The sequence below is a fragment of the Haliaeetus albicilla genome, chromosome 11 (genome assembly GCF_947461875.1).
Source record: "Haliaeetus albicilla chromosome 11, bHalAlb1.1, whole genome shotgun sequence".
Classification (NCBI taxonomy): domain Eukaryota; kingdom Metazoa; phylum Chordata; class Aves; order Accipitriformes; family Accipitridae; genus Haliaeetus; species Haliaeetus albicilla.
Window position 1 is genome coordinate 24,628,831 of NC_091493.1, and position 13,163 is coordinate 24,641,993.

At 34.5% G+C, this 13,163-nt stretch overlaps 1 protein-coding gene across 1 annotated transcript in view; it reads right to left on the bottom strand.

Moving 5' to 3' along the window:
• KNDC1 (kinase non-catalytic C-lobe domain containing 1) overlaps positions 1-13,163 on the bottom strand; it is a 69,280-nt gene that overhangs the window by 14,285 nt on the left and 41,832 nt on the right. The window contains exons 9-17 of the mRNA XM_069796694.1: positions 13,021-13,082; positions 10,589-10,747; positions 10,159-10,236; positions 9,419-9,512; positions 9,078-9,240; positions 8,139-8,983; positions 7,884-8,028; positions 6,211-6,302; positions 3,804-4,204 (exon numbers count right to left, since the gene is read on the bottom strand). Of these exons, the coding sequence (XP_069652795.1) occupies positions 3,804-4,204; positions 6,211-6,302; positions 7,884-8,028; positions 8,139-8,983; positions 9,078-9,240; positions 9,419-9,512; positions 10,159-10,236; positions 10,589-10,747; positions 13,021-13,082 (2,039 nt within the window). The remainder of the gene's footprint in view (positions 1-3,803; positions 4,205-6,210; positions 6,303-7,883; positions 8,029-8,138; positions 8,984-9,077; positions 9,241-9,418; positions 9,513-10,158; positions 10,237-10,588; positions 10,748-13,020; positions 13,083-13,163) is intronic.

Here is a 13,163-nt window from a genome sequence, read left to right on the forward strand (position 1 = left end):
ACTTTACTTGCTGACTTTTGAAAAATCTGTCAGAGACCTGGGGCAAAAAGTAGGTTGATATAATCCTTGCCAGACAATAACTAGACTACAGTTAATCAAGGAACTGGTTTCTGAAATAAAACTAGTTAACAGATGATTTAAACAAGGAAGGATAGGGTAGAGACAAACAGCTCTACCTTGCAAGAGAGGCAGAACTTTCCTCCAGCGACTCAAACCACCTTCCTGCTCAAAACAGCCACTTACAAGCCTTCCTTTGGCCTTTGTAGTCCTCCTGCACTGGATACGGGACATGCATTTTCTCCACTAGATTTTATAGTGAGAAGTTGGCAACTAGAATAATTAACTTTTTTGAGCTTCTACTTTGGTAGAAAACTCATGTTAATTTTCACACTGAGACCATTTTATTTTCTCAGCATTTTGGTTCAGACGGTGCAGCATTCCCTTGAAATCTGCACAGCTCTTATTTATTGTTTACACATTAACAGTGTTAACAGTTCATAAATGCCAATAATTAACGACCACATTTATTTTCTAAGTAACATGTACTCCAAGTATAACATGTATAAACATTCATATTACCAAATAAAACTAGCCGAAAACACTTTGCTGTACAAATACAGCTGTTGGCTACATCCAAGTACAACAATACACAAGGACTTACAAATGTTAAATCCTACCCCTATCAATCCATATTGTTCAAAATGAGATATGAACTGGTCTTTGTCAGCTGCTGGTATGGAGATTAAAATCATGATATACAGTTTCACAGTTGATTTGTAGTGTTTGGTTTGATGAATAAGGCAGCAGAGAGACAGCAGAAAGAAGCTGGGTAGAGCTGCTTATCACCTACATGTTGATAACTGATTGTCTTACAGATAAGAATCACTGTCTCCTGACTGCTGCAATAGCAGAAAAATAAATTTCAGATTCATATTTTTCCCTGTCTTTTTTTAATATATATATTTATATAAAAATATATAAATATATATATATTTATATTGACCAGTTAAAACTTGTAACGGCTAATAGGGTATTTCAGAAATTGTCATGACTGATGGAGTTTGAAAAACAGCAGGATTTCAGGAAGGTTTTCGTTGCTCAAGTTAAATGTTCAAGATTGCTGCAATTAGAGCATCATGGTTCTGTAAGTTTTTATTTAAACACATTTGGAAGAAGCTGTGTTTCACAAAGTCATTGTTGTATTAATGCCAGCATAAAGATTAAAGTTGTTGATGCTATGGTATTGAAAGAAATAAAAATAGTCATAAGAACAAAAAGTAACTGATAGTTTGAAGTATCCTCTGTTGAATTTGTAGTAACAAGACACTTAAAAAGCATTTTAATAAAAAAATATGAAAGAACATTTAATACAATGTTACTAAAAATATTTCAAAGATTATATACCCAAATATTCTAGTATAACAAGACTTTTTTATATAAACAGTACAACAGAGAATATATATATCTGCACATACATGCTTTTTTGTGAAGATTAACTTTTCTTTTGCAATGCATTCAAAACATTTCTATGCTGTACAAGAGTATTTAATCTCCCATTCATCATCATCTCTGAAGAAAATGGAATATAAACTGAATTTGACTTCATGATTGAAGATGACAGTTTATAACTGTATTCCTTGTAACTTGGACACAGAGGAATCTCACAAATTAGGAAGGCTATTTATGTAAGTTACCAAGCTTCTATTGTCTGCAAATAATTATTTTATTCTAGTTTGTCCACCTGGCCTCATATGCAGTCCAGATCACATATGTTATTTCTGCATTACTGAGACAGATGATCAGAGTCTCGTTTTTGTCCAGCCATTAAGTTTTCACACTAGTTTTAGATAACACAAGGAAGATTAGCTAACTTATCGTCAGAGTAGTATGCATCTTTCAGCTATTGGAATGTGCGTTCTCTTGCTCTCCAAATAAATTCTTTACTAATTGCTAAACTGAACAAATTGCACTTTGTATCGATAGTAATCTTCCTCCAGTGGAATGTACTGGGCATGAACACAATATAATTTTCTACAGAGATACCTCATAACTATTTTCCCCCCAGCCTCCTGTATGGTTGTTGGGTTAGCCAAGTTCTTATGCATTAATGCATATAGTAGCAAAGTATAATAGCATGCATTAATTTCATAAGCAAATTCCAAAGCAGACTGTTAGCGCCATAAATCTTGCTTCATTTTTGTTGTATGCCTGTTAAATAGGGAAAACAATTGCCAAGAACTCAGAAGATAATTAATCCTTTTGAATCAAACTAAATTGCTGAGTAGTTTGTAAAATCTCAAAGTAAAAAAGACTGCCTGCTGAAACAGAAAAAAAAAAAAAAAATCTATTTAGATGCTTAGGAAAACTCCTTGTGAAAATCTGTTTTTCAGTCAAGAATCACTCCTTCAAGTAAGAGAGATTATGCAAGCCCATTTTTCTCTGGCTAGCATGTTTACACAGGATTAAACAGCCCTATAGGATTAGAAATAGGAATTTTTGTGTAGATGTAAATTTTTGAGAGTGACAGTCCTGAAAACTTTTTTTTTTTTAAATTTTTATTTATTCATTTTTACACAAACCAATAGTAGGTCAAGTTTCTTGTGCTATTTTCTGCTATAGACTTATACCTGAACATTAAGGAGCAAAAAAAAAAAAAAAGTAGAACATCCTCAGTGATTCAGGCTTTAACTTGCTTAATAACAGAAAAATAGTTACCTTTTTTTACTGAAAACTGAAGTGAGGTCATAGTGCTTAAAAAAAAATGAACGTAAATAGATCCACTGGGATTTAAACTGGCTATCTGAAAACGAGTCTAGATCGTGTTCTCAGCTGTTCAGTTCTACTTTGCCAAGCTCACTTAAAAACTAAAGCAAAAAATTCAACTAACTGCCCATGGTAAGGAAATGCACAAGAGCAGTGCAACAATTGCTTCATCTTTATTAAAGATGTATCTGGCAGAAATAATAAGGATACACAAACTAGACAACTAACCTTTCTCAGGGACACAAAAATATTCCAGATGTCCCTATAGTGATAGGTCTTCCAGTATTAATAACTCATTTACATAAATTTTTCCTTTACATAGCTCCAACTATATATTTCTACAGTTTCATATATTATCCTTGCTCTGTGGCTTTGGACTTGAAATATTTACAAAAATAATTGTAAAGCTTGTTATAGACAGATGCACAAATGTAAAAATTAAGTAAATGTGATCAATATGATCTTTAAGGGAATGGAAGACCTTGCTAATCTAAACCAACCTACCCATGTTCCCCCACGCCCCCCAAATTGCTTAAAAGGCACAAGGCTCCATTCATCATGATGATTAGCCATCTCCAAGGGAAGATGTAAGCAAATAACTGCCATTCTGCTGGCAAAGAGTGAGAAGCTGTCAGGAAATTCACCATGACCAAGGAAAAGGGCTCAGAGCACGTGACAGGGAGGACTTCTTGAGAGCCTGTGCTACACACCAGTCCTAGTCGTTCTTAGCTCTTTTCTATAATATTACCACTATGGTGTTGGTGCATATGGCAGACAGTACTTTTCCAGTCAACTTCAGGAAGAGAAGATGGGTTGTAGGTCAGTGATTATCAATTTCATGTCAGTGCTCTTTATTTTGGAATACTACCCTTACACTGGTTTATTAATAAGACATCAAAAATCTTGAGGATTTTAAAACACTTAAGAGTCAGTATTTAAAAGAAGAAGGGGTTTCAACTCACTATAACATAATAAATATTATAATACTTTTAACCAGCAAGTAAAGAGGTATCTTAATGATTTTAAATCAATGTACTCACCACTTTTTTAGCATCTATGTTTTGTGACTCACTTGATTTCTGCTTTCCAAGGTTTTTCATGTAACTATGAACTTCTGAATTAAAACATTCAGCTCCATAAAATGCACTGCTCCAACCAGGACTACAGCCATGAAAGTCAGGTAGACTGGGAGACACAAGGTAGCTGTTTCCAGCTATCTTTATCATGGTCTCTTCTTCTGGCTCTGTATTTTCCTCTGCAAAGCCTGGACGAATACAACAGCCGTTGCTTTGTAAAAACTGTCGCTCTTTCTCTATGGGGATAGTATTCTGCAGTCTCAATTCTTTTTTGATATTATTTGAAGGTGACTCATCAAAATCCATTTCAGCTACCAATGTATTTATCATAGGCTCAGCCTTCACATCAGAGGTTGCTTCCCCTTCTAAAGACGGTGTAGCACAGGGGGAGAAATAATGGTCATGTGCTGTGATACATACTTTGTTGAACTTAAACACTACACATACAAAACACAGTTATGAGACTACCTATGTGTTCTAACAGTTGCATTACATGCTTATTTTGGCTCTGTGCTTTCTTTTTCTCAACTACACGTTGTAAAATGATAAAGGTTAAAGACATTTCAGAACTATTAAGCAATAGTTAAGCAATACATTTCTGAAAATTACAAAATATTTTCTGTGCATATACAACAAGCATTTAAACAAAGCATACTATAGAAGCTTTAAAACAAAAGTTAGATATGTCAGACCTGTGCATGCATTAGTAAAAAGCTTAGCTCTTGAGTTTTTTTCCATCCGTAAGTCTTGAAGCTTTTATTCCATACATATAGGGCAAGAATACTTGATAGAGCCAAAGGGGACATAGATGTTAAAACTTCTACTCCTACAAGACTCACTCCCTTGAGCTATGATGGAACTTCTTTGCAGTTGTAACAGCTACTACCAACCTTAAGGGACTGAGGCGACAGTCAAAGCTTGGTATGATGCTGACAGGAGCTTTTACACCTGCCAGAAGTCTCCCTTTTCACTTGAGCAACCCTCCAGGACTTACATATGCCACCTTGGAGTCAAATGGACCTAAATTACTGGTGCAAAGAAATCATATACTCCATGGGAAAGTCTGGCTCTACGTTTGCAATTTTTCTGAGCCAAAATGGAAAACTGTAACATAGAATGACAGCAGCCAAGTGCAAACTTACAAATTTATGTCAACAATGTAGGGGTATAAGCCATTCTGTAAAGAAGTTTAACTTTGCCCAAAACAGAGAAGTAACCAAGTTTAAGTGCTGAAACTTGGCAGAACTATCTTGGAAAAAAAATATGAAATACTGATACAACAGCAACCAAATACAAGCTGTCCATGAATACACCAAGCCTAGAAAGGGTAATGGTTGTTACCAGTCCCAGCTCAGTTTTGATTTCAGTTACTGAAAGATGGAATATTTTATAAACCTTCAATCACAAAGTATGCCAGGAAAAAAGCAAAACCTACACTGAAGAAGTACAAATAAACAAGCACTAATATAACCTTAATGACTGCCCTGAAATGGTGTCCTGTAACAAAGTTTGTGATCAAAGGGCAAAACTATCTTGATTAACAAATCACTTGACCCACTGTTCATTTTGCTATCTATCTTTAAAAAGGCAATTCAGTGGATAGAATAGGGTAGTGGAAGAATTCCTAGGAGAGACATAAAGACTATTCTATTTTACCTGTTTGCGAAAACCCTTTTGATGAATAGTTAAAAACATCCATTTAAATCCAAAAGCCATTCAGTTTCTAGATTTCTGTACAATTCCCTTCCCCAGAATTTGTAAATAATTTTATTGACAATACCATTTTTTATTTTAATACTTTTTTTTTTTACTGCCTAGTTTTGTTTTAATTCTGATAAGTGAACAAAGAAGGACCAGATTTGTTGCACAGTAATCCTTCAACCAATTCTCAACTTCATCAGTAATGCCTAAGCGGTCATAAGCATTTTCTAAAGCTCTCCTCTCTGCCTAACTAAGCTTGCTATATTGTGGGGAACTGACTTAGTAAGACTGTCCCCCTTCCCTCTCCCTCCCTTAAAGCACGCCACTAGAACATCTACTGGATGAATACAAGAAAACCATATGTAGCAGTTAGGATTTTGGGAGTTTTTCAACAGACACATCTGTGTATATAAAAGTAAGTAAAAGTAAATGAAACAGGCATCCCACTCAACGACATTTGGTCATATGTAAGCTTTCTTCCTTCCTATGTAAGCTTGGGGACAATAGGTCCCCAAGGCATTGATAATGTCCAGATTCACTGATAATGTTCATAAGTGCTAAGATGAGTGTTTTACTGAAGACACACTCAAAGTGCTAATCTCTCAAAACTTGTGTCATTGGTAGATTGCTAGCACACAAAAAGATCTAGAAACATGAAGTTCCTTCTCACCCTCTGTCTGATCACTGCTTGCCAAAAACCTATTGGATTTCTTCAGGTCTTGGAATAGATTGCCACACTTTGAATCATCTGCCTCAGTTATGCTGAAAATACAAGATTAGGAAAATTTAATGTTTCATATACTTTTATACTTATATCAGTAAAATGAGATCTTACAAATGACTCTACCATGTATGTGAAGGGCTTCATACCTCCTGAAGTTTGCATGTTCAGCATCAGTTGTTATTTTACAAGGAAAAAAATGTTCAAACAGACATTAAAGCACACTGAGTAAGATACAGGGATTTTTCTTTATAGCATTTGGCAAAATTCCAACAGAAGTATCAGAACACATACAAACAGAAGGCATAACTCCAGGCATAACTCAGACTGCAAATTACTGTAATGGGTTTTTCACTCAGGATTCAACCTCTGGATAACAGTCTGACTCTAGAGTCATCCCTAATAAAAATAATCATAATTTTAAGTCAAAGAAGTTAACAATTAAAACCTGCTATATTCTTTGTCTAAAGAATGTTAAGTAAGCAGTGCCTCGGAGATATTCTGAAGCAGTTCTTGTATGTGATCTAAAAGCTAGACCTGTATTTTAGTACTGGATAATAAATGATGATTTCCTTTTCACTCCTGCTTTAAACAACTTTACTTTGTGACAATAGTTCATACAGAGGATGACCTCTTTGTATATGTCAGTAATTCAGCTGCAACAGCTCAAGTTTCTCCTACTATAACATTCAATTCTGGGGAGTTAAGAGCCTAACCTCCAACGAATTTTCAGTGGCTCCTTACAAATCCCAACCCAAATGTGAAATAGGCCAACACACCAGGGCCTGATATCTGGAGGTCGTAGTCTATTCTCTCTGAAAGCTGCTGTAGAGATTATACATCTTTTAACACTGAAGTTTTCCTAGACCGTATCTACCAAGCTTTGTCAAAACTTCCAATTTGTAGTTCCAGACCATGACAGACAAACCACCCATATAAAACTTCCACATATAAATGGATATAAATGTTTACAATAGCCTTCAGTAAGCAGCTTTTATAAGTATGCTATATTTGGTGGCTGCAATAAAACAAGAATGTTTTTTATTATTTTTCAGGTAGATATGTCATTGAAGACAAAATAGTAAAAATGAGAAATTAAGCAAGCTGGTGTTTTCTCACTTAACAGACTACTTGCAAAAGACTGCCAGGAGGAACACCGAGTCAAACTAAACCAGTTAAGTAAAACGTTTCTAGCAAAGCTAAATTAATTTCCTTGTTCCTGGGTGTGAGTAGAACAGAAGGATGTATAAAGAACTAAACTCAAATGGAATAAGCAAAATGAACAGTAAGAACAATATATTTCACTTCCCGTTAAACAGCCTCTTTCTAACAAGACTATGAAGCTCTCCATCAATGGTTGAAAGCAATATTGATCAGGTTGAATTAGGTTTCCATTATTTAGCTATCCTAAGATAGCTTAATAGAAAACATTTTCTGCTAAGCCGTTAGGCACTGTTTGCTGAAGAAAGCCATGAAGTATCTAATAGACTGGGAAGTCAATGGTTGGCAGAAAACAAGTAAGGATACCTGAAGAGAAGCAGCATATCCTTTCCTGCTTCCAGGAATTAGGATGAAAAGCATTAAATTGAACTATAACAAGGAAAAAGTTGAAAAACACCTACCACAAATGTGAAGGTCTTTCTCCATTTACTACCTGATAGAGATTCTCCAGTAATTTTTCATCCCAATAGAGGTCACAAAACTTCTCACAAATTGTATCAGAGAACATACCAAACTTAATTTCCTTTAAGTTTAAAATGAAGTTACCTTGTTTAAAAAAAGAAGAAACAAGAAAAAAAAAAAAAAGAGAAAAAAAAAGACATTAACAATATTCTTACACATGAATGATAATAATATACAGAAGAAAATCTACATACCCATATCAAAAACTTCGACTCCATTCTCTAGATAGCCATCAAATGCAAACTCCTCTTGTATAAGACGAACCACTTCCTCTAGTAAAGTGTCACTTGTTCTGTTCTGCTGGGGCAGGACTTCAACATCAAAGAGATGAGAATTGTCTTGATTCACTGAGGTACATGGTGTGTGTTCTTTTTCAGTGAAAATACTGTCTACACTGGTAGCACACTCAATTTCTTGGCAGTTGGTTTGAACAACAGGGTTACTTTTATCAAACTTGTTCTGTGTATTAACAATCTCGCGGTTTTCCACTTTGCAAAGGGAGGCATCATTTTCTGTTTGCGTGCTCGTTTTATAAGTTGCAAAAGTGCTTGAAAGTAGCACTGGCAAACTATGATAGCAATCATAAGCAATTCTTGAACGAAGAGGTTTATTTGGTATTTGCTCTGATACAGCTAAATGTACTGGTACAAATGTCAAAACTCTTTTCTCTGAGTCCTGTTTAAGAATGATGTTATTTATATGAAGAAAATTAGGAGATATAGGACAAGCTACGGAGCTGGAAGGAACTTCAGATAAAGTGTTCCTTCCCTGTAGAGTATGTGAGAAATGAGATGGCGATGGTAACGTAACTATAGAAGTAAATGCATTGCCTGACTTTTGCTCTTCTGAAGATATCTGGGCTGAGTGGCCTGGAACTTGTAAATCACACTCAGGTATTTGAGGTGCAGTTTCAACAATGTCTGTGTCCTCAGTACCATAGCTTTTAGAGTGTTCTATGTATCCTGATTTGTTGTAGTCCATGTGTTTTTCTTTTCCTGTCTCTTTCTTGAATTGTTCAGAAACTGGTACGTGAACCTCTCTGAAAAGGAACAAAGAATTTTTTTGAGAACAATTCCAGCAGATTTAACAATGAAGTCTCAAGTTTAACTTATTCTGCTTTAGGATATACTAACTTTGTTATATTTGCATTTTGTTGCAGAATAATAGGCTTAAAGTGAGTTGCAGGAGAGGTGAATGCAACAGGTAATGTAGCTTTCTCACAATTTAGAGAAATCTGGCATGGTACTGGTCCTTTAACTGCTACAAGTTTACTTTCACTGGTAATAGGCACAAATCCTAAAAACAAAAACACAGTTAGAAAGATGAACAGTAAGTAAAATATAAATGCAAGGTAAATAACAATCAATTTAAATAGAAAAAAAAGAACTGCATACCTGACCAACTAAATCTTGCAAGGAGAACTGATCTAGAGAATACTAAAATAAAGTAAACATATCAGAGTCTGACTGCTTACCTAGACTTGACTCTGAAGGGACCACTTCATGTCTTTCATTTTTAAACTCAAAAGCAACATGATCTTGAGATGAGATTACTTCTTCCTCAACAGCCTAACAATAAAAATTGAAGTCCAAACTGAATTTATTAGCATTTTCTTTTTTTAAATTCTGCTCAGCACATTACTTCAAAAAAACCCAACCCCCATATAAAACTAGAATCTTGCAAAGCAACAACCTAGTCATGCCAAGGTGGAGAATTAAAACAAATGACATAGAAAACTCTAAGGACTGGTAGAACTGTTTAGAAATCTTCATAGCCCTCTGTTTCAAATCAGAACTTTCAGGTAATCAAAGTTTTGAACAAAGTCAGTTCCATGGATTGACTGAACACTGTGTGCATGATATACATATATTTGAAACATAAACAGAACACAACAATTACATATAAATGTCTCCTGTTCTGATAAGAGGGGTGGTAAATGAAAGAGATTATGAAATTAAGTCACTGATTCTTCACTCATACAGATTGTGGTGTCAGACTCATACAGATTGTGGTGTCAGGGACCAAAATCTGTGGAGCGACCACTCCAACTGCAAGAACTAGAAAAAAGTTAATACTTAAAGACTACTTGAAAATAAATTAAAAAAAAAAAAAGAACAAATCTAACTATGCTTGCAGGGGACAAAATCTTACTGGAATACAATTTACAGAATTAATTGAAAAAATGTAGAGAATTAAAAAAGGTGGCACTCTTACCTTAAAGACAGATTTATTCAACAATGCCAAAATTTTTTTGCTGTTTATACCTCGTTCAAGTAAATAATGATTGCATGTCTTAAAAAAAAAAAAAAAAATCATAATTTTCAGTCAGTAAATAAGTTTTCAATCAAGTGAGGTATTCCTGGACAAGGACAAAGTCAAGATAGTCAATTAGAAGTAATCTAAATTTAGGAAGTCTTATGAACATATTCTGAGTACCTTATTGACAATTTCAATATAAATTAAAAACACACCCCTCTGTGTCCCTAGGGAGGTAACTTTAAAAACAAACCCCAAAGTGACTGCTTATGATTTAATTAGGTATCAGTCTATTACCAAAAATAAATTAATATTTTGATATTCAAATCACTAAAATGAAACTTTAGACACAACTAGATTTCACATAAAATTGCTTAAACCTAGTAACCTTAATTGCATCAGCTAGAGAAGGTCTTTCTTCAGGGTTTTTTCTTGCCATATCCAGAAGAAGTGTTTTTAATTTTCTTGGCAATGCTAGTTTGTGACTCGATGGAACACTGTATTTTGCAGCCATCCACAGAACTGCTGCAACACCATAAACGCAGACCTATTGGTATAATGTAAGAGACAGGAAAGATGTAAACAGACAAAAAAAACCCCTTCCACTTCAAAACCAATTCCAGCAAATTATAAAAAAATTCCCCTAATTCCCTGAAAAAAAAAGAAAAAAAAAAAAAAAAGACTAGAGCTTCCAAAGTGCAGATCACATTTGGCTTCTGAAGATGCTGATGAAAATCCCAGCCCATTTCAAAAACTAGCTGTTATGCATGCAGGGCCAATAATAGTAGCTAATTTTCTACTGTTGGAGCAACAGACATAATTTGTCTTATCCTTTGTCTAGGAAAATTATTCAGGAAAAAAGTGGTATTAGAATCATTTTGAAGAATTCCTTTCTTGTGTAAAAACTTAGATTGCTGAAAGCAATGGTAGAGCTCTACCATAAAACCTGGCCAGCCACAATTTACTTAAAAAAGGTGATGATAATTCAGCAAGTAAATGGCATAAAGTAATTACAAGCTAGCCAGTACAAATCGTATTTTGCAGAAAAGATTACAGCTATCAGGAGAATGAGGTACTGTATATTCATTTTAGCAATTATTGTGCTACCTGCAGCTAGACCAACTGAAGTTGCCATGATGAGGGACCTTGAAAAGCACTTGATCTTCACAAGCTTTCTTGCTTTATTTGAAGAATTACAGTTTTCAGACTGAGCCAGATTTAGTCTACTTAATGCTTAGTTTACCCATGTTAGCATGTACTACAAATGCAATTTTGACAAAGTTAAAGCACTGTGTTTCTTTACATTGCCTCTGAAAGATATTAAAAAGGCTCAAGGGACAGAAACCTAAGCACAGTACTAAATAACGTGGTCTTATAAAACAGTGTTTTCTAGCACTCTTGAGCAAAGTGAACAGCAATGAACACAACATAACAAGGAAGTTCACTGTAAAGAAAATAACTTGTGAACCATTTGAACCTTTGAACAAAAGCTAACAGGTAGAAAAATATTTGAAATAGGAGAAAGCAGCTCCAAGAAAACAAGCAAAAAAATTTTCTTCCCTTTAGGCTCAGAATTCCAAGAGTCAATGGGATCTCAATTTTAACCTAAATTTATTTATTTAGGAAAAACTTGCCATCCAATCCAGCATATCCTTCAAAAAAGTTCCTTTTCCTGAGGTAGTACAGTTATGACTGCCACTACAGAGTCTTGATTCCTATACCATAATTCTAACTAAATGTTCATAACAACCAGAAAGGTATAACAATATCAGGAAAAAACCAAAAAAACAGGTCAGCTTATTCTATATATAATGCTGTAGAAAAACAAGGAAAAAGGTTACTTCAAATTTTCTAAGGAAAAAGAATAAAGTATAAAGACTTTAGGATTATTAACTTCTACCGTCTGGTGAAACTGCTGTATTATATTTCAGGGTTAGTTTAAGCTTCTGAAGCCTTTGAAAAACCTGCATGTTGGATCAAGGCAGTTTAAGAAGAAAAAGCAACTTTAAAGAAGATGATATATAAACATTTTCTAGTTACAGATAATTTTGCAGAAAGTCAAACTCTGTCTTTAATAGATTTTTAATGAAGGTTTTTTTTTTCTGATTCATGACTACTATGTCTAATTTTAAAGAACTCGTGGGGCACAAGGTATTTATTAGCTAACCTCTTTTCTTGTTACATAATAGAAGCATACCGTAACTTCTGCTTTCCTAACTCTTAAGACTACTGTGGTACAGTTTGCAATTCAGATGCAGTTGCAGTGGAGAAAAATACTCACCTGATATTTATTAACATTTTTATCATCTTTGGTCTGAGAGCTCCTTACGGCTTATATCCATAGCAAAAAGCTCTAGGAAAACTGTATTGGTAAGAGATATAATTCATAACGTTCCCATAGTAAAAATACGCTGTTAGTGATATTTTTATCCAATCTTCCAAATGAAATTAATGTTTGGGCTTTAGCCTAGACAGTCTAAAATACTGATCTTAGTGTGACCTCCAGAATGTGAAAACAAGACTTGAAACTCTGTCCTACTGCTAAAAACCTGAAAATAATTAAGCCTCATGGAAAACTATTGAATAATAGATTTTTGGCAGTTACTCCAACAATTTTGGAAGGCAAAATTATTTTTCAGAAGCAAATAGTTTTATGGGAGATTAATATATAAAAAACCCCACAGATAACCAAGAAATATTGGGAGAAATGAGAAATATTATTAGAATCTTAGAAGAGTTTAGCTTGCTTCTTCAAACAGCAGAGGGACACAACTGTCCTTTGATAAAATACATAGCAACCTAAATAACCTAGCACATTACCTTCTCAGTATCCACATCCTCTTCTTCAATTTCCGGAGCTAAATAAAATATATCACAAGATTCTAAATGAGAAAAGAAACCAGAAACAAAAGGTAAGACATTTGCTACCTTCTCCACTCCTCCTCAAAAGAAATAAAAGCAGA